Here is an 18,863-nt window from a genome sequence, read left to right as displayed (position 1 = left end):
TATGAATACTACAGAAATCGTAAAAAAATTTAAGAGTTTTATATGGTTTGGGGGGACACAGCCTCAAAATTAGAGACGTTTGTATGGATTTTTAACTACGTTTTAAAGTCCATAACCTGGTCTCTTTTTGACCTAAAAGCATCGAACTTGGACAGATGGCCAATCTTAACGTTATCTTTCATGTGATGGTGTCAATTTATCGATTGGTTCAAATGTGAAACTTGCCCCAGTTCCCTGTGCAATTCCGGAATGGAAGACTAGATTCTCAGTAACTTGCATACATGTAACACTGTCTTGTGCTGTTTATTGCTCCAATTTAAATAAACTAACCAAGAAAAACATCTTAACCAGTTGATCCCTGAGAGTGAGACTTAATAGATTTTACTAGATGTCTAATGGAAGACGATTTTACTTGGGGGCGGTCAAGGGCGATTCAGTTGTCAATGGGTTAAAGTGTTTTAACAGTTGTGCATTACTGTCCTTCCACAATATTGTTCTTACAACCTGTGAATGCAAAGTTTTTGTTGCTTTCTTCATGCAAGTGAGCTTTGTTAAATTAATTTTATTAGTTAACCACTATGCAAACTACATGTAACTTGTAAATCCTTATTGGTATTAAAGCTGGGGGAACATCTTGCAGATGGACTGTTTGGATTACGCCACTTCTGTTGGTTTTCTTAATGAATCCCATTGGATGTCTTGGTTCATTTAAACTATTAAATTGAAGCAGTTACATACCAATCCCCTTTTTCTTTAAATTTCATTTGTAGCTTTTGTTTTTTCTTATTACTCAGACAATATGCACACATACAAAAAGATGATGATGGTAATTCATTTGTAATTTGGGTTTCAGGATCTGATAATGGTAGGAATGAGACAGGATTTTCATCTGATGTTGACAAAGAGGAGTGGGAAGAAGAACAAAAGGTGCTACAGTTAAATTATTCCGTTTGTCAGTAAACAGCTCAAGGGTGCAACAAGGATTTTTTAATTCTTATTTTTAAAAATCATTGAGTCACCCTTTTTTTCATTTGCTCTGCAAGATCAGGTATTGTAATTTTTTCCCATGTTCATCCATTAACATTTTTATGAGCTTGCCTTATCACAACAACTGTGGTGACATCCACTTAAGTACTGGACTTGCTGAACTAGTGCAAACTTTATGTGAAATAATTCCACTTACGCATAGCTATAGCTTGTGCTGAAAGTACATATTAAGCAACCATTTGAATTTGCAGAGGCTAGACCGAGCATGGTATGACATGGACTCTGGTTATGATGAAACTCAAAATCCTTTTGCTGATGTAAGTGAAGAATATACTAAAAAGAAGGAAGAAAACATGGCCAAGAAAGCAGTAAAAAGAATGTCTGCACAGCAACGACAGATCAACAAGGTAAATACACTGAGCAGTTATTTGATGATCAACTACTCTAAAAAAAGTACATCAGGGAACAACTCAATCTTGAAACTGACATTCCTTAGTCATAAATTATTGAGACATCATGGTTTTCGTTTGCAAGTGAGAAAGAGATAGAGACACACACAAATGTTAATGATGTTTTCAAGGTTTAGTTAAATATAATGTTAAATTAGATACATGTAAATGATAAGTGAAATGTTGTACAATGTACCTCCCTGGAATTAGCCCAAGAAAAAGTGTAGCAGTATTTGATCCAGGAAATATGGTGTGAGAAGCTTGGGGTGTTATGAGAGGAGATCCAGGGTGGAAGCAGGTTACAGGGTTTACAGTCTGGATAATTTAATATTCTTCTTGACAATACAGTACTGTTTGATGGAGCTGAGTGTGATTGAAGAACTGACAAAAGATATTTAAGTGTGCTTGAATTATTTGTTGTATTGATCTTTACGGTAACATGCTATATGAATCTGTCATTTGTCGGATAGTTTCAATTAACAGTCATCCACCGAAGTGGAGGTGAATAGTGGTGGACATTTATTTGAGCTGTGAAGTGGTGAGGTAAATATCCACCACTTTAACCGACAATTAGGGGAATAATTTATTATTGTTTTGGTATATACTGGTCTTGCAAATAATCACCAGAGTTTATTGATAAAATTTGCTCCTCTGTAACCGAAGTGAAACAGGAAGCCATTTTGTTTTCCTCCACATTTGCCCAGCTGTGAATCATACTTGCTATTCATCTCTGAGCTAGCCAATCAAAATGTGTGGAAAGCACCACTCACATGTGTGGTATATACTAATTTATTTTAGTACATGTAATTGACCTAATTTGCCCAACACATGTTATTTAAAAACAGTATTTGATGTTACTCAAAGTCTGGAAATGCAATATGGATAGCTATCCCAATGGAATAATCACTGTGGCCATTATTTGAATGACAACCTGGCAGTCTAAATAAGATTTAACTATAATAAGAACCTGTATTTTTCTACTCAGGATAATGACTTATGGGAAACGAACAGGATGTTAACAAGTGGTGTGGTGCAGAAGTTAGAAGTGGATGATGACTTTGACGATGAACAGGAAGCCAGAGTGCATCTGTTGGTCCATAACATTGTTCCTCCTTTCTTAGATGGACGCATTGTCTTCACAAAACAACCAGAACCAGTTATTCCTGTTAAGGTACATGTATTTCCTTAAGCAGGGATGGCGCAGTGGTAAGCGGACTCGCGTTCCACCAATGTGGCCCAGGATTGATTCCCGGATTCTGCGCCTTATGTGGGTTGAGTTTGTTGGTTTTGTACTCTGCTCCGAGACGTTTTTCCCCGGGTACTCTGGTTTTCCCCTCTCCTCAAAAATCAACATTGGCAGGCTTACTGTAGCTCATTTGGCTAGTGCGCGGCTTTTGGAGCAAGGGGTCCCCAGTTCGATCCTCAGTGACTTCAAGGACTGTTTCGACTTTCCTCTGATCCGTGTAGCAATAGCTTTAAATATCTGTGAAATGGAGCACTGACAGAGGGAGGGGGGTAAAAAGCGCACCGTCGGCTTTCCATTGATACCAGTTTCGTAACTGAAGGAACTACCGATGCTAAATAAATTGACTTTACTTTTTTTTCCCATTTGCAATTTTGCGTATTGCACATTTTAGTTGAGTTGACTTTGGTGTAGGAGGTTATGCATTAAAACTGCAGCCAGACTTAAACTCAGAGTCTTTAAAAACCGAGAAGAAACTTATTACCCTGAAAGAACAACTTGGAGTGCTTTGACGTTTTAGTAGTCTTGGATAATAATTATCCATTATTATGCTGTCCTTGCACCTTGTCCCTCAACACTTCAGTAAAAATAAATAAATAAAAGTACAGTATCTGTACATGCAATAAATGTATCTATTTGAAGCGCAGGTTTAGACAAAAGGGAGAAGTGATGCTTGCACTTATCTATGTGTACTAGACAATTTAAGCAATTGTCAGGTGCCTTGAACAGGATTCGAACTCATGACCTCTGCAATGCCGGTGTAATGCTCTACTAACTGAGCTATGAAGCCAGACAGTTGGGAGCAGGTCAGTGAGCTCGCTAAATTGAATTGAAGTCGGGACCACAGAATATACATGCACAATGTGGCCTGAGTATCTGATTGCGAATTCAGCACCCTAAACACCAGGCATATTGCCTGCAAACTTGTGGCCTCTAAAACTTGCACTTATGTCCAGAAAGGCATCTAATTGGGTGAGTGCCCAATTTTGACATCCAACACAAAGTGTCCCTTTAAGTCTAAGCATTTGCTACCTATTTTCAACAGTAAGGTAAGCGTGAAGGTTAGCGTTATTTTTAGCTTTGGGTAAATGCAGCAGTTAATCGTTACTTGAAGAGCAGCATTTGGGAGACACTTTGTTGAAGTTGGGGAAAAGAGCAGAGGGGACACTTTGTAACGTTGATTGAAATCTGTGTGCATCTAATTACTTGGTGCATTTCTGCACATGATTGTTTGTCTAAACTCCATGGAAGGTCAGCCACAATAGCATGGCGTTTTACATGACCACATCAGCAATGCTGTAATTTAGTTATCGCGTATAAATAAAATGCTTTACTTACTTACTTACTTTTCTTGAAATAGCAAACAGCAGGTCGCTGCATATCACAAAAGAATGAAAATTCTCTTCTTTTAACTTTTCTCGCTTCTGTGAGACATTGCTCGATATCTGGGGCTTTCAAGCAAGGAAGGAGCTGACATCAGACAAGTTTTTCCCTGCACTGTATGCCCACACATGCAAGTAGTTAGAGGCGTGCCGAATTTTGATATCCAACATGAGGTATCCCGTTAAGTCTTAAGCCGATGATACACGGTTCACGGTTCTTGCAACAATTGTTGCTCAACAAATGTTGAACAATGGTGCACAAATGTGTTGAACGGAATAGAGCTGGTCTCTATTTTCGTTCAACATCGTTCAACAACATTCAACGTGTTGAATGGCATATTTCAACATTCAACACATTTCAACACATTTCACATTGTTCAACATTTGTTGAACAAGAGCTGCAACATTTGTTCATCAACAAATGTTGAACCGTGTATCATCGAGTTACAGTGTAAGGTCTAGCCGCCTTGTTTCACGTCAGGTTATATGCAAATGTTTGTCTTCCTCTTGGGGGAACAGTTTATCACACTTTATCACATTAATTATCTGTAGTCCTACACATACACATTAGTGATGCTGAAGTATAGGAAAGGAAAGGAACTTTATTTAACGCAAATCAAGTCAAATGTTGGTTTTTGAGGAGAGGGAAAAACCGGAGTTCTCAGAGAAAACCTTTCGTGTAGAGTAGAGAACCAACAAACTCAACCCACATATGACGCGGAGTCTGGAAATCGAACCCGGGCTATATTGTTGGGAGACGAGTGCTCTCACCACTGCGCCATCTCTGCACCTCATAAAAATTGGCTTTTCTAATTTTTGAAAAAAATCGGCAAATTTTTAGAATGCTAGACTTAAAAAGTATAGGAATTAGTCCCAGATGTGCTGTGTTTTGGTTGGTGGATGAATCTAGGGGTTCATACATCATCATTCAATCAATCAACAATGTTATTGCAGGATTCAACATCAGACATGGCCATGATTTCCAAGAAAGGCTGTCATGTTGTCCGTTTGCACCGGGAACAGAAGGAGCGACAGAAGGGACAAAACAAACACTGGGAATTGGCAGGAACTAAACTTGGAAATATTCTTGGTGTCAAGAAAGAGCAAGAAGAGGTGTGTGTAGTACTCATTTGCAAGAGTAACCTCTTTTTATATTTTGCGAACAGAAGTAATGCATTACACTGTACGTAAATTCTAATCAGAGGTTGTCATCTCCCATGTAATGCCTTCCTTATAAACTGTTGCTTTCCCCACCGCAGAGATGAACTTCTTTTACTGTCGTTTGTCTTCTGGTTGTCTTTTTCGCTTTGTCATTGTTTGCTTCAGGAGATCATTTTCCCATATCTCATTTGTTGTAATCAGTCTCCTATCAAAATTCTTCTGTTGTTGTCTTCCCGCTGACCATTACGCAAGGCTTGAGCATGTCATGTGTGTAATGGTTAGTAGAAAGCAGGACTTTCACAGAACAACACAAACATGCCGAAATGTCATAGTGGGAATTTCAAGAGAAACAAGATTGAGAAGTCGGCGGAAGACTTAGAACAGCCACGTTAAGGGAGCATTTAGGGGCTAAGTCCCTGCAAAATTACATGGAAAATTATGTCTTATGGGGCAAGCGATGACATAGGGGTGTTTTTTTTTTATGTCAAGAGATAGGCGTTTGGCAGCTATTATCAGGAAAATAAAGATGTACATTTTCTGCTTAAACAATATTTGATATGTGCGTCCTTTTCACCCAAAATCTCGTCTTTTGCAGTCGAAATAATCTCCAGAACCTTTTGTATGTGTGTAGGACTGATATGGTTTTAAATTGATGCTTTCTTTTCTGGCGTGGATATTTCTTTATTTGAAAGCATTTGGTGAGACAAAAAACACTTTTTTTCATTTATCAACACAATTAACCCGATTAGGGAAACCTCGTGTTTTATTCCGAAAAAAATTCAAGGAAGGTTGGATTCTTCTCAAGTAACTAAACGATAAAAGATTGAAATTTCATTTTGGGATAAGAGCGGCAGGCATTCATCATCTGACTATCCTACTCTACAGGAAATATTAACCACATGTTCACGAGTTTATTATAGCTCATAACACCCTTTGATTATTACAAGTACAACAATCTTATCGGCAGGCAAAGCAATGTAGCCCATTCTGCTTGCTTTGCCAAAGTAACTGTACGTTCCTGCTTGCTTGTTAGGATAGCAAGGAAGACGAGGACAGTTACAAAGAAAACCAAAAGTTTGCTGAACACATGAAAGACAAGAGTGAGGCAAGCAGCGAGTTTGCGGCCAAGAAGTCAATCAAAGAACAGAGGCAGTACTTGCCGATATTTGCAATAAGAGAGGAGGTACAGTAGGCGTGAAATGCAAACCTGAGATGCTATCGTGAAAGTGGAAAATCATACAATCATGCTTTTCTCATTCCACATGGTACAAATGCAGTCAATTCTTTTACAAAAAATCGAGCTTTTAACGGTGATTTTGTTTTGTTTTTTAATTTGTTGAAGCAGGTTAGTATATATTGGTGTTTAAACTACACATGAAAAGGTTTGTTTCTCTACACATCTTTATGTGTGCTGTTTTGAGGACAAGAAATGTGTGTTTTAATAACATGCCTTGTTTATTGAGTGTATAGAAAGCTGATGTGGACCTGTTGGGATTTTACAATTTCTACACTTCTCGAACAGTATGGGTTCTTTAACCTCCCATTTACGAACCATTGTTTTGAGAGGGGGCTAGTCCTTATCCGAGAAGACTTGAAAGTCTTACCATTTGCAGACGGAATTACAAAGAAAGCACTCCACAGTGTTGGTTTGGCCGTGGTTTGAACCCGCGACTGAGCCATCTTGTCGGCCATCTTTTCGAAAAAGTGCTTGAGTTTTATCAGGTTGCAACCGTGCACGTGTTTAGTGTTCCATCGAGGATTAGAATTTTGAAATCTATTGAAAGAAGAAGAAAATGAAACTGCTTGATCACCTTATTACGTCATTAAAAGCATGTTGAAGTCCTGCAAACCAGACTGAACCATGTCAAATACTTGTGCAAAAGCTAGAAGCTAAAGATCCGTGAAATGAGCCAAAGGTCGTTTAATCCTGTATTGGGACTGATCGATCTACGACCAATCAGAGCACGTTCTGAGTAAAACGTTTGAGTACGGGAAAAGAGACCTCTTCCAAGGGTCGAAACTCACTATGTTGAGCATGCGCGGCGTTTACTTAGCCACCGAATCTTCACGTGCGCGTGATACGTCATGTTGTGTGGTCTTACAGCGGAATTACTGTAAAGGAATATGCGGGACACAGCGGGCTCAAGTCACAGTCAACAAACATATCATGGGGCGGTTTAATAGTGCCGTCAAAGGTTGTGGACGGCGGTTGGATCAAAGTGAGTTTTGACCAATGGCAGAGGTCTGTTTTCCGGTACTCGTCGGCCTAGCGAACATTAAAAAGATATTAAAATTATAAGCTGGATGGAAGGTTTTCTTCATAAGTGTTGAATGTGAATTGGACATGCTATCTTACCTCCTATCATAACCATGAGAACAGGAATGCTATCTTACCTCCTATCATAACCATGAGAACAGGAATCTTTTAGCTTAAGTTTTGCAAATTCTCCTTGTATTCCTGCCTTTTTTCTCTTTGGTTTTTGTACACCTGTTTTAAACCCTTCTGTTGAAGTTAAAGACCTTTCTTGATCAAGTTGTTCATCGGTTTTATTTCTGTTTATCGTTGTAGCTTCTGAACATAGTCAGAGATAACCAGGTTGTCATTGTGGTTGGTGAAACAGGATCCGGAAAAACAACTCAACTCACACAGGTTTGTCTCTTAAGTATTTCGTTTCAAGCTGACAATGAAGCTTTGTGTTAACTACGGAAAATAACAAACCAGTTCACTCAAAGGACATCGTGGAAGAACTGTTCAGACCCATAGCCTGGAACACACTTATGTGTCCAACGCTTTAGATACATATTTGTATATGTGGCTAAAGGTATTTAGGCTAAGTTAAACTCGAAACAATGCTGGCCAGCAGTTTTACCCTGGGTTGGCGTGTGTGGTGGCCAGGGGTTGCGGACATAAGTTTCTCGCTCGCTTACAGCTTGGATTCGGATGTCAAGTCATTCTGCGTTTGTATCCCGCTACTGGGCATTTCTCGCCGATTTTATCCCCGGCCCACCCATCCCTCCTGTGGTAAATATCTTCCACTGTTGTTCAGTGTGACGGGGCCTGGTGGTTGCCGCTCACAGGTTTGTCATGGTTTCCCTACGCTCGGTTTGTGTTGTGGCTTTACCTTCAGGGACCAGTCCCCAAGCTCATCTATTGTTGATGGGTTTAAACAATTGATATAATGCGGGGGCTCAAATATTTAAATTGTGAAGGGATGTGGTAAATTAGTCGGGCCCCTTTCCGAGGATCCTCGTGTCTTTATCGAACTAACGCTTTTCTTTAATAGCGAGCCATTTTCAAAAAAGTGAGAAGGCTTAAGCAGTGTCGGTCAGCTAATTTATTTTGTGACTTATTCTGCATTCAACGCAGTGACAGGATTCTTGGTATTTCAAATGTAAGCGCATTGAGATTTTGTTGTGCTTTGAGATCTTGAAGCGCGCTATGTAAAAAAAATAAAGATTATGTAAAAATAAATAAATAAATAATAATAATAATTATTATTATTATTATTATTATTATTATTATTATTATTATTATTATAGATTTTTTTAAGAATAAAACTGTAAAAACGAACGGTAACAAAGGTTTGTGACCGGCAGCAGCTTTTATCACCATCTAAAGAGACAGATGGCACGGTTCGATTAATTTTACCATTTAAATATCAAATCTCAGCAGATATTGTGAAGAAAAATCTGAGTCTAAGAGTACACACCACCCACCATCCAGCTTGTGTTTGTGATCCGGAAAATTGAACGTGAGCTAAATGTGAAAGAAACAAAGCCACCAATTGTAAATCAGCAGTGTTTTTTTTATAGTTTTCAATGTGACCTGTGTGATGCAGGTTGTGTAGATTACACACGCGGACATCTACGTAATCGTGTAAAAGGACATAAAGAACAATCCTCCGGCATTGCCAAATACTACAAGAATGTGCACGCGACGATGCCTCAGGACCTGCTAAAGCTGCGGTTCGAAGTGCTTAAGAAAGGCGGAAACAAATTTGACTGTTTAGTACACGAAAGATAATTCTTCGCGCCAAAAATCGCTTTAAATATCTGTGATAATTTGAGTGGAAACAAAAGCCCCCAGGGGTAGTCACTTAAATAACCGTCTTTTAAGAGTTGAATCTTTGTGGTTTTCTGAGTGCGTGTAGTTCACCATCTGGGATTCCATTTCGTTGTCGTAATAAAGTAAACAGACTGCCTTTTTTTATTCTTGAATGATTTTTTTTTTGTTGCGTCATGAAATAGACCGAAGGCATAAATGGCGGTCCAAAAAATATTCTTTTGTTTATGTGCTAATTAGACTCACTAGCCTCGCTCTCAAACAACATTTCTTTTGTATTTTGTACATGCAAACGAGGCTAGTGAGTCTAATTAGCACATAAACAAAAATATATTTTTTTTGGCTGCCATTTATGCATTCGGTCTATATGATCGTGAAAATTGAGTTATCTTGAACAAACAAACTGAAAGGCCTATAAATTGTCGCTGTGTTATGGGATAAAAAATTCATCGAATACGCGTAATAGCTTGCGTGAGACATTCTAGTTACTGTACCAATCTTATTTAACAGTATATGCATGAAGACGGATACACAAACTACGGAATGATCGGTTGTACCCAACCTCGCAGAGTGGCCGCTATGTCTGTGGCTAAACGTGTCAGTGAGGAGTTTGGTTGCAAACTTGGAGAGGAAGTGGGTTATGCTATTCGATTTGAGGATGTTACTTCTGAGGTAAGAAAGTTGTCATTCCGCTTTTGCAGGGAGGTTTTCAAAGGGAGAAATACAAGGCTTGTAATACGATCGTTTTGGCCGCGCGCAAGATGGAGACACTTTTAGCCGCCAAATTTGAAACTTTCGGTTTCATTTATTCCGCGTTGCGAATTTTTTACTGCCTAAAACCTACATATTTAGAATCAGAAAATACTTAACTATCATATTAGAGCAAGAAATTTTTTACTTCATAGGCACTTTAAGGAAGATCAAGAACAGTTGTTGCTAAAGAAGCTATTTTATCAACCTTTTTGAAATGCTTAGGTGGGAGAACCTTCGAAGTAGCGTTTTTAATGGATAGCATACCTTTTTTAACTGATCAATCTCCAGATTTCGCCTGCACAACTAGAACCATTTCTTTGAAGCGCATTTCATTAGAAAACAAATAAAAGCCTGACGAAAAAAAACACCGAGGGTTTGTTTTCATTTAACCGTATAGACATTCATGTGTTGGCTGGTCCTACCCTTTGCTTAAAAGACAGGGACACTGCTGCACTGTTAGGTATTTAAACAGAGTTCAGCAGGGTGAAGGGTGTTGTCGAAACAAATGCCGAAGGAGGGAAAAACACAAAAGCAAAGTAGTTAATCACTTGAAGAAACCCTTTTCACGAACCGGAAGATAAAATGATTGTTACAAATCGTGGGCTAAGCCAGACTTCGCTTAAACAATCGGTCCTTCAAGCTTTAGGCTTTGTTCTGTTTTAATCACGTGAATTATACCAAATGTGTCCATTGGAGTCAGCGGAAGAAATGGTCAATCGAACACACTTGGTAAAAAAGGCCAATCATTTGATTAAAGGAACCTAAAAATGACAATGTCAAGTTTTCCATGGCAACGCTTTTGTAGTTAAGGATCTCCCCCTAAAACGAAATGTTCTTTGGAGAGAAATTAACATCCTTGTTTTTGGTTGCGGCTGGTGATTTAGGAAACTATAATAAAGTACATGACGGATGGTATTCTTCTGCGAGAATCTCTTCGTGAGTCGGACCTTGATCATTACAGCGTCGTCATAATGGATGAAGCTCATGAGAGGTCACTCAACACTGATGTGCTCTTTGGACTTCTCAGAGAGGTATGTGATGTGCTTGGAAAGTACACTCACTGCCTTTGTATTTCTGTGTTGTTGTTGTTGTCATCGTGACCACGTGCATCATCATCGTCATCACCATCGCAACCATCGTCACCATGATGATCAATTTCGTTTTCATCTTTCAGTAATAATAATTGTAATTGTAATAATGGTAATCTATAATAGCTCATTTCCGAACTGCAATTTGCCTCGGTTTCAAAGAGATACTTATTGTGAAACTATTGAAATGAAAACGACTTTGTTTGTACACAGCAAACTTGTTTTGGTTTTAATGGTTCCGCATCAAGACTCGCTTTGAAGAAGAGGCAAACAGTAACCTTGAAATGGCCTATATTGTACATTCAAGTCGTTAAGGCTCCCGTGTCTACTCTGACGGAAAGTCAAGATCTCTTTTTAGTCAAGATAGACAAGCGAGGTTGTTCTCTTAGCTTTGATGTGTCACCCTTTAAAATGGAACCAAATTTTGCACTGAAGCAAACTTCCTTTGTAGGTAATATCTCGTCGAAGAGACATGAAACTTATTGTAACATCAGCAACAATGGATGCTCGAAAATTTGCTGACTTCTTTGGTAATGTCCCTACCTTCCAGGTGAGTGCAATGGGCATGTCGTTCTCACCAATATAATTACGTGAAAGTGTTGGGACAAACGTTTTTTTCTATTTTTTCTATTTTTTCTGTGGTTTGGGAACATTTGGACTCCCCCCCTCCCCCTTCCCCACTTACACTCCTCAATCACTCCCTCTGGTTATGAGGTAGCTAGAGACTGCCTTGTGAAGTGAATATTAAAAGAGAGGACCTCCCGCATGTCAGTTAGATGCTCTGTCTACTGAGCTAACACCAGTGGGCATAAGTGAGATAAATCGTGAGCATGAAAAATGTTGTTTCTTCGAGGTTAACCAACGACTTCTGACAAGGATTATACGTTTTGGTTCACGATGTCTTTAAAATTCTATAAATCCAAGTTCGTTGTGCGGGACTTATCTTTTGGAATATTTTAATAGCACACAAATCTTTAACGACCTTGTTTGCCAGGATTTCTTGTAACTCAGTAGGTGGAGAATCCTGTCCATGTTAGGAGGTCTAAGGTTCCATTTCTGGAAAGGAATCAAAACTTCTTTTTGGCTGTCCCTTTACCTGTTGCCAAGCAACCAACACATCGGGGAGGTTAAGATACGACGACTGCGACGGCAAAAACAACGCCACAAAACAACGATATCATTGGTTAAAATAGGACGTGCACGTGCAGCGCGGATTTTAACACACGTTTTTGCAGTACTATGCATAACCGACGACGTGAAATTTGAAATTTTAACGACAACATAAGCATGCAACAGAGAATCATTCATTCTCTATTTTTACTCTGAAACCGCTGGTACCAATTTATTTTTTAGATCCTTCGCTCACATTGTAGGACGTGAACTAGATGGAATAATCGCCAAAGACTTATACTAGAGCAAAGTAATATTTTGAGGAGACCTTTTCGTCGACGTTGCCGTCATAGATCTTAAGGTCCCGTATTATCTTGCTCGTGGGCAAATTACACCATCACCACCGCCAACAGTCGCCTTGAAAGACACATGTTATTGATAAAATTAATATATCGTTACATGATACCGTGTTTCCTCATTTAAACTATTTACATGGTTGACTAAATTTGTTGTTGTTGTTGTTGCAGATTCCAGGCCGTACGTTTCCCGTTGATATATTTTTCAGCAAGAATGTAGTTGAGGATTACGTGGATGGTGCTGTGAAGCAGGCTTTACAGATCCATCTTACTCCAGCTAAAGGTACTCTTGATACATGTGAAATTTAATGTATTTTGCGGTTGTAGGAATTGTCTGTGACGGCAGAAGTAGAAAGGACCCATGCCTTAGGTGCTCAGTCATGGAACAAACAACTTCTAGTCTTCCATCACACGAGCATTTTGCATCTTACGAAAACTGCGTTTTGTGTTAAGTACATGTAGTATATTATATTTCTCGTGTGAGTGGCCCTATAATTACAACTTTCTGCCAATGTTTTCGTTTTCCGGTAGTTTTAAGGAGCGTGTACAGTCTCTTTTTTATCCAATGTAAATTGGAACAACCATCTTCGAAAACTTTAAAATGGTTTAACTTGATCTTGTAAGCTGGAGGCAGTGCGGCCAAGTGATTAGGACGCTTGCCTTGAGAGCTGGAGTTCCCGGATTTAAGACTCGTTCTGACCACTCATTGAATTTGTTCCTGGTAGTCCCTGGTTCAACTTCCCGGCCTCACTTGTAAATAGCCAACTGGTTTGCCTCCGGCCTGTTGGGTTTATTAACAGTTGTTGTTGTTGTTGTTGTGTTCTTTTGTTTCGTTGATTGATTTTGTTTCATTGGCCCTGAAAAACGCCTATGGGGAGTGGTCAATTAAGTATGTTATTGCATTGCATTGCATTGCGTTGCATTGTTGAGTGTTTTGATTATGTGATCAGCATAAGCCAAGAGAACTTCGAATAACTGTTTCTTCTTTCTTCTCATCCTTCGAAGGTGATATTTTGATCTTCATGCCTGGCCAAGAAGATATCGAAGTCACTTGCGATCTCATTACTGGTAAGTATGACAGATTTACTGACGACAAATTAAAATATTTAATCTTTATCTTTATTTTGGTGTGTTTAAGGAAATCACTGACTTAGCGTTGAAGACTTTTTTCCTTAGCCTTTTCCTTACGGAGATGTTTGTTTACTTTTTTGCGAATCAAGATACGAGGTTTATGAAAACAACGGAAACGAAACAACTGTAGTTAAGCTATCAATGGATCATCCGTTTTACCAAGAGCCTATGGCATGGAGTCATTTGCTGATTCGGCGCTTTGACTGATCGAGTAATGGAGTGATTTAGCTTTGCGTAAACGGGAAACGGCGATTAGCAGGCATCTGCTTGTCGTAATAAATTTCTCGACATCTGATGCTAACCGGGCAGAAACTAATTAGAGCATATTCGTATTCTCAGTTATTGGACTGGAACTAGCTTGCAATGGAGTTTAATGCGGTTGAATGTTTTAAAAAGTACTTCCATTTGAAACGATTTCCCCGCATTAGCCCCCATTGCAAGCTAGTTCCAGTCCAATGCTGAGAATGCGAATGTGGTCTATTAAAACCAAACAGCCTGACCTTTGTCGTGGACGCGATGGTAAATCTCTCAATTTTTAGATTGATTTCAAAACCGAACTGTTTTATTCAGTGGCAAGTCTTTCACATTTAATTGTTACCCCTGTGATTGAGAATTCTCACTCTTGCGATCCGAAAGGAACTTAAAACTCTGTCTAAAGATAATTTGACCTCTGGAAAATGTTGTGACGTAGAGTTACTATGGGAGTTGTCGCGAGTGCTTCTGACTTACTCGTAATTTAAGTGGGGATCTGAATTTGTCTTAGGATTTATCAGGATTTTTCCGTTCTTGTATAGACACAATCCAAAAATAACTGGCTATGGTTTTTCTCTATAAGCAAGTTTAGGGTTATTGGTTCCTTTGTTCATTTATTCAAATTAATCAATCATTTCTTCGTTCGTTCATTCATTCAGTCAGTCAGTCGCTCGCTCGCTCACTCACTCACTCACTCTCTCACTCACTCACTCTCTCATTCATCCGTTTGTTCGATCATTCATTCATTTATACATGCATCAATTCGTCCAGTTATTTATTCTTTCGTTTATTAGATTCAGTAGTTATTGATTTTTAGTTGTCATTATTTTTCTCTTTTACAGAGCGCCTGGATGAGGTAGACGAAGCGCCACCGTTAGCCGTTTTGCCAATTTATTCACAATTACCATCAGATTTACAAGCGAAGATATTTCAGAAAGCGCCCGATGGCGTACGCAAGTGCATTGTAGCAACCAACATCGCGGAAACTTCGCTTACCGGTGTGTATTGCATAAACGCGAATTGCAGGCGGTCCCACCAAATGTATTCTGACCTTATATAAAGGCTAACCTTTCCTGAACAAATTCTGTATCACTAAAATCAGTGCTTAGAGCTAATCATTATGATGAGTGCTAAGACGTAATCATTAGAATGAATACTTCGAACGAATCTAATTGGGGCGGATTGATTCGTTCGGTTTCCTTTTAAAGCAACAAAATTTACCTTCTTTATGTCAGAAAAATCCTAAGACATTACACCGACTTCGTGCAATTCTTTACCAAAGAACTGAAACACACGATTGCTTGTTGTTTGCATTTTCAGTGGACGGAATCATGTTTGTGGTGGATGCTGGATATTGCAAATTAAAAGTATTTAACCCCAAAATTGGTATGGACGCCTTGCAAGTCTACCCCATCAGCCAGGTATTGTACTGGCCTCGGTTGTTCAAAAGGTGGATAACGCTAGCTATCCAGCGGATAAATCACTATCCAGTGGACAGCGCAATTGGTTTCGCTATGACTTATCCACTGGATATTGATTTTTCCAGTGGATAGCGTTATCCACCTTTTAGACAACTGAGGCATTGTTAATACAAGAACCACTCTGCCAGTTTCGTGTTGTCACAGTTAGACTGGGTCAAGCATGGAAATGGAGGCTAATTCAAAGTGTCCATGTGTAGATAAATGGTCGACTGTCTGAAGCTGCTCGTTTATGATTATGTACTGTCTGTGACTTGAACCCTCACCTCATCATGTCAACCATCTTTCGTTAGCATCGTCAGCTGACGGCACACCTCATAGTTTGGTGATTTGATGTCAGAGTCATTGGATAAAGAATCCACAATTTCATTTTACATTACAATATTACAATACATACTTAATTGACCACTCCCCAATGGGGCTTTTCAGGGCCAATGAAGCACAGTTAACGAAACGACGGAACAGAACAACAACAACAACAACAACTGTTAAGAATCCCAACTGGCCGGAGGCAAACCAGTACTAGTTGGCTATTTACAAGTGCAGCTGGGAGGTTGAACCAGGGACTACCAGGAACAAATTCAACGAGTGGTCAGAACGGGTCTTGAACCTGGGATCCCGGGATCTCAAGGCAAGCGTCCTAACCACTGGGCCACACTGAGATTCTCCTCTCATGAAGAAATGATTGTCCCACTACATATTCTTTTTATTTATTCAAATTCATTTTACATTTGAAAGAGAGTAGTGATCCTCGCACATATCTGGCAATTTATAGACACCTGAAATTTTCGGGGGCCCTCAACGGGATTGTAACCCATGACGAATTCATTTACCTGCTCCCAACTGTGCGGCTTTATAGCTCAGTTGGTAGATCAGCATTGCACTGGGATCGCAGAGGTCATGAGTTCGAATCCCGTTGATGGCCGCCTAAATTTCTGAGGTGTCTATATAAGAGATAGTTGCTTAAACTCTCCAGAAAAGTGCGAGGATGACTTCCCTCTTTCATCTGTGACCCGAACTCCAAATATATACTTTAATTTCATTCATTTTACATTTGTTTACGGGGACAAGGGGTCAAACGGGAAAACCTGTCCAATCATTAACCTATTTTTAACTTTAAATGAGTTTTTGTGCATTGAAATATTGCATTAACTTCTCATCTTCCTCCTTTTTCATTTCACTGTCGTCATTTTTTTCCTTTCCTCACAGGCAAATGCAAATCAACGGTCCGGCCGCGCAGGAAGAACAGGACCTGGGTATGTTTGTTTTCCATTTAACGGCGACATACGTCTATTCAAACGTCGGGAGTCTTGATAATGCAATTGGTTATTATCTATGCAATAAGGAAAACTACGTACCATTTTGATTTTTTTTATATGAAGTCGATTTAAAGAAGAAGGTGAAGTCAACTCGGTAGTAGCTCACACATTAAACACCTTGAACATTCTTCGTTTCTTGTTTTTCAGCCAGTGCTTTAGACTTTTCACCGAAAGCTCCTACAAAAACGAGCTGCTGGTCTCCACGGTGCCTGAGATTCAACGCACCAACCTAGCCAATGTTGTTCTCCTTCTCAAGTCTCTTGGAGTCCAGAATTTACTTGAATTTCATTTTATGGATCCTCCACCTCAGGTAGATACAGTTAAAGTTGAAAATGCTGTTAACCTATTTAAAACGAATGCAAAAATATCTTTGCTTTACCTCCTTCTATTGTGCAGCATTTTCGATCAACTATGAACGTTTACTGGTTTTGAATCACATTCGTGCTCTACCATATTTCAGTAAGCACCTCTATCAGCCTGAACTGCCTATCACCTTCATCACCAGTCGCCTCAACCATCAGTCTCCTCTGCTACAACATAACTCTCTTCACTCGTCCCTCGACTAATTCTTTAAGAAAACCGTGAATCGTTATCTAATTGGTTTTGCAGGGAGGGGGATGGGTTCAATACTGGGTTGACGTCATAAACTGCGGCGCTGTTTTCAAAGAACTGTAAATTCCTCGATTTTTAAGGTCCTTCAAAACACATAGACTTTGACAAATAAAGTATATCTAGCAGTCAAATATACGAGGTACCGGTATTTCCAGAAGGTCACTATTTTTTATTTCTGGACATGAGCAAAGTATACATGGGACAAGTGCGGAGAATTTGTTTTTTTCTGTAATGCAGTACAGTACAGTACAGTACAGTACAATACATACTTAATTGACCACTCCCCATACGGGCTTTTCAGGGCCAATGAAACACAATCACAACAGAACAGAACATTCAACAGCAACTGTTAAAGTGTATATGACAGTTTGTTTTTCTTTTTTTTTTTTAATTTGCTCGATAAAATCTCCACAATGTACTGATAAGTGTGGAAAAAAGTTATTCGATAGCGATTTTTCTTCCCCCTGTTTTGATGTACCAAAGAGGTTTTCATGATTTTTGTCAAGCTCTGTTTCTCACATTTGCGCGCGAGATCCGATTGATTCCACGTCTTAATGTTCGATATCGCTGACAAAACTCATTGTTCTCGTTTTCAGTCGTTTAAATTCAAGCTTTCGCAGCTTTCCATCTATTTATGCTCTTTTTATCCAAAAAGGTTGAGGAAAACTCCAACGATTCTCCACACACTGCCACACAGATAAGAAAATGACTGAGAAGTCTGTTTTCCGCGAAACTAAGGGCGCGTTCGATTGACCGTATTGCGGAATAGGAATACATGGAATAGAAGTTAGAAATCCCTCGCTTTTACGGAGATTCACATTAAAATGTCAAACACCCGCTAAAATGCTATTTTAAACATATCTTTATTATCCAGAGGATAATATTTAAGATTTTATTATTTACGTTTAAAGTAGTTAATGGTTTAGCACCTAGTTATTTAAGTGAAGAAGCCTATATTCCAAGGCGTATGTTAAGATCGTCTACGCAAATGCTCCTGCATGAGCCCAAATTTAATCTCAAGACGTATGGCTCACGTGCCTTCTTTGTTTGTGCACCTCGATTATGGAATAGTCTTCCTTTAGAAATTAGGAGGTGTGACTCTATTGACACTTTTAAGAAGAAACTTAAGACACATCTTTTTAAGAGCTCATATTTTTGTTAGCTATGAGTGCATATTTAAATATTGCTAATTACTGATTTTTATTATTTTGTATTTTGTATTATCTTATTCTTTTATTTGTATATTAGTATAAATTGGAAATTATTATTACTATTATTATTTTTGGAACTTGTAAAGCGGTCTTGAACATTGTAATGTAATCAGCGCTATATAAATAAAGTATTATTATTATTATTATTATTATTATTATTATTATTATTATTATTATTATTATTATTATTATTATTATTATTATTATCCTTGTTGCTTCAAAACGCCAAACATACAGTTTTAAATCATCACTCCACGTATACTTATTC

General features: G+C 38.8%; 1 protein-coding gene across 1 annotated transcript in view; it reads left to right on the top strand.

The window, feature by feature from the left end:
* LOC137997571 (pre-mRNA-splicing factor ATP-dependent RNA helicase PRP16-like) overlaps positions 1-18,863 on the top strand; it is a 31,698-nt gene that overhangs the window by 5,713 nt on the left and 7,122 nt on the right. The window contains exons 4-18 of the mRNA XM_068843653.1: positions 854-927; positions 1,239-1,394; positions 2,422-2,607; positions 5,016-5,174; positions 6,256-6,405; positions 7,792-7,872; positions 9,796-9,957; positions 10,923-11,069; positions 11,578-11,676; positions 12,764-12,875; positions 13,598-13,660; positions 14,818-14,973; positions 15,296-15,396; positions 16,663-16,709; positions 16,920-17,082. Of these exons, the coding sequence (XP_068699754.1) occupies positions 854-927; positions 1,239-1,394; positions 2,422-2,607; positions 5,016-5,174; positions 6,256-6,405; positions 7,792-7,872; positions 9,796-9,957; positions 10,923-11,069; positions 11,578-11,676; positions 12,764-12,875; positions 13,598-13,660; positions 14,818-14,973; positions 15,296-15,396; positions 16,663-16,709; positions 16,920-17,082 (1,856 nt within the window). The remainder of the gene's footprint in view (positions 1-853; positions 928-1,238; positions 1,395-2,421; positions 2,608-5,015; positions 5,175-6,255; positions 6,406-7,791; positions 7,873-9,795; positions 9,958-10,922; positions 11,070-11,577; positions 11,677-12,763; positions 12,876-13,597; positions 13,661-14,817; positions 14,974-15,295; positions 15,397-16,662; positions 16,710-16,919; positions 17,083-18,863) is intronic.

The sequence above is a fragment of the Montipora foliosa genome, chromosome 1, assembly GCF_036669935.1.
Source record: "Montipora foliosa isolate CH-2021 chromosome 1, ASM3666993v2, whole genome shotgun sequence".
Taxonomy (NCBI): Eukaryota; Metazoa; Cnidaria; class Anthozoa; order Scleractinia; family Acroporidae; genus Montipora; species Montipora foliosa.
This window is presented reverse-complemented; position numbering and strand designations above follow the sequence as displayed.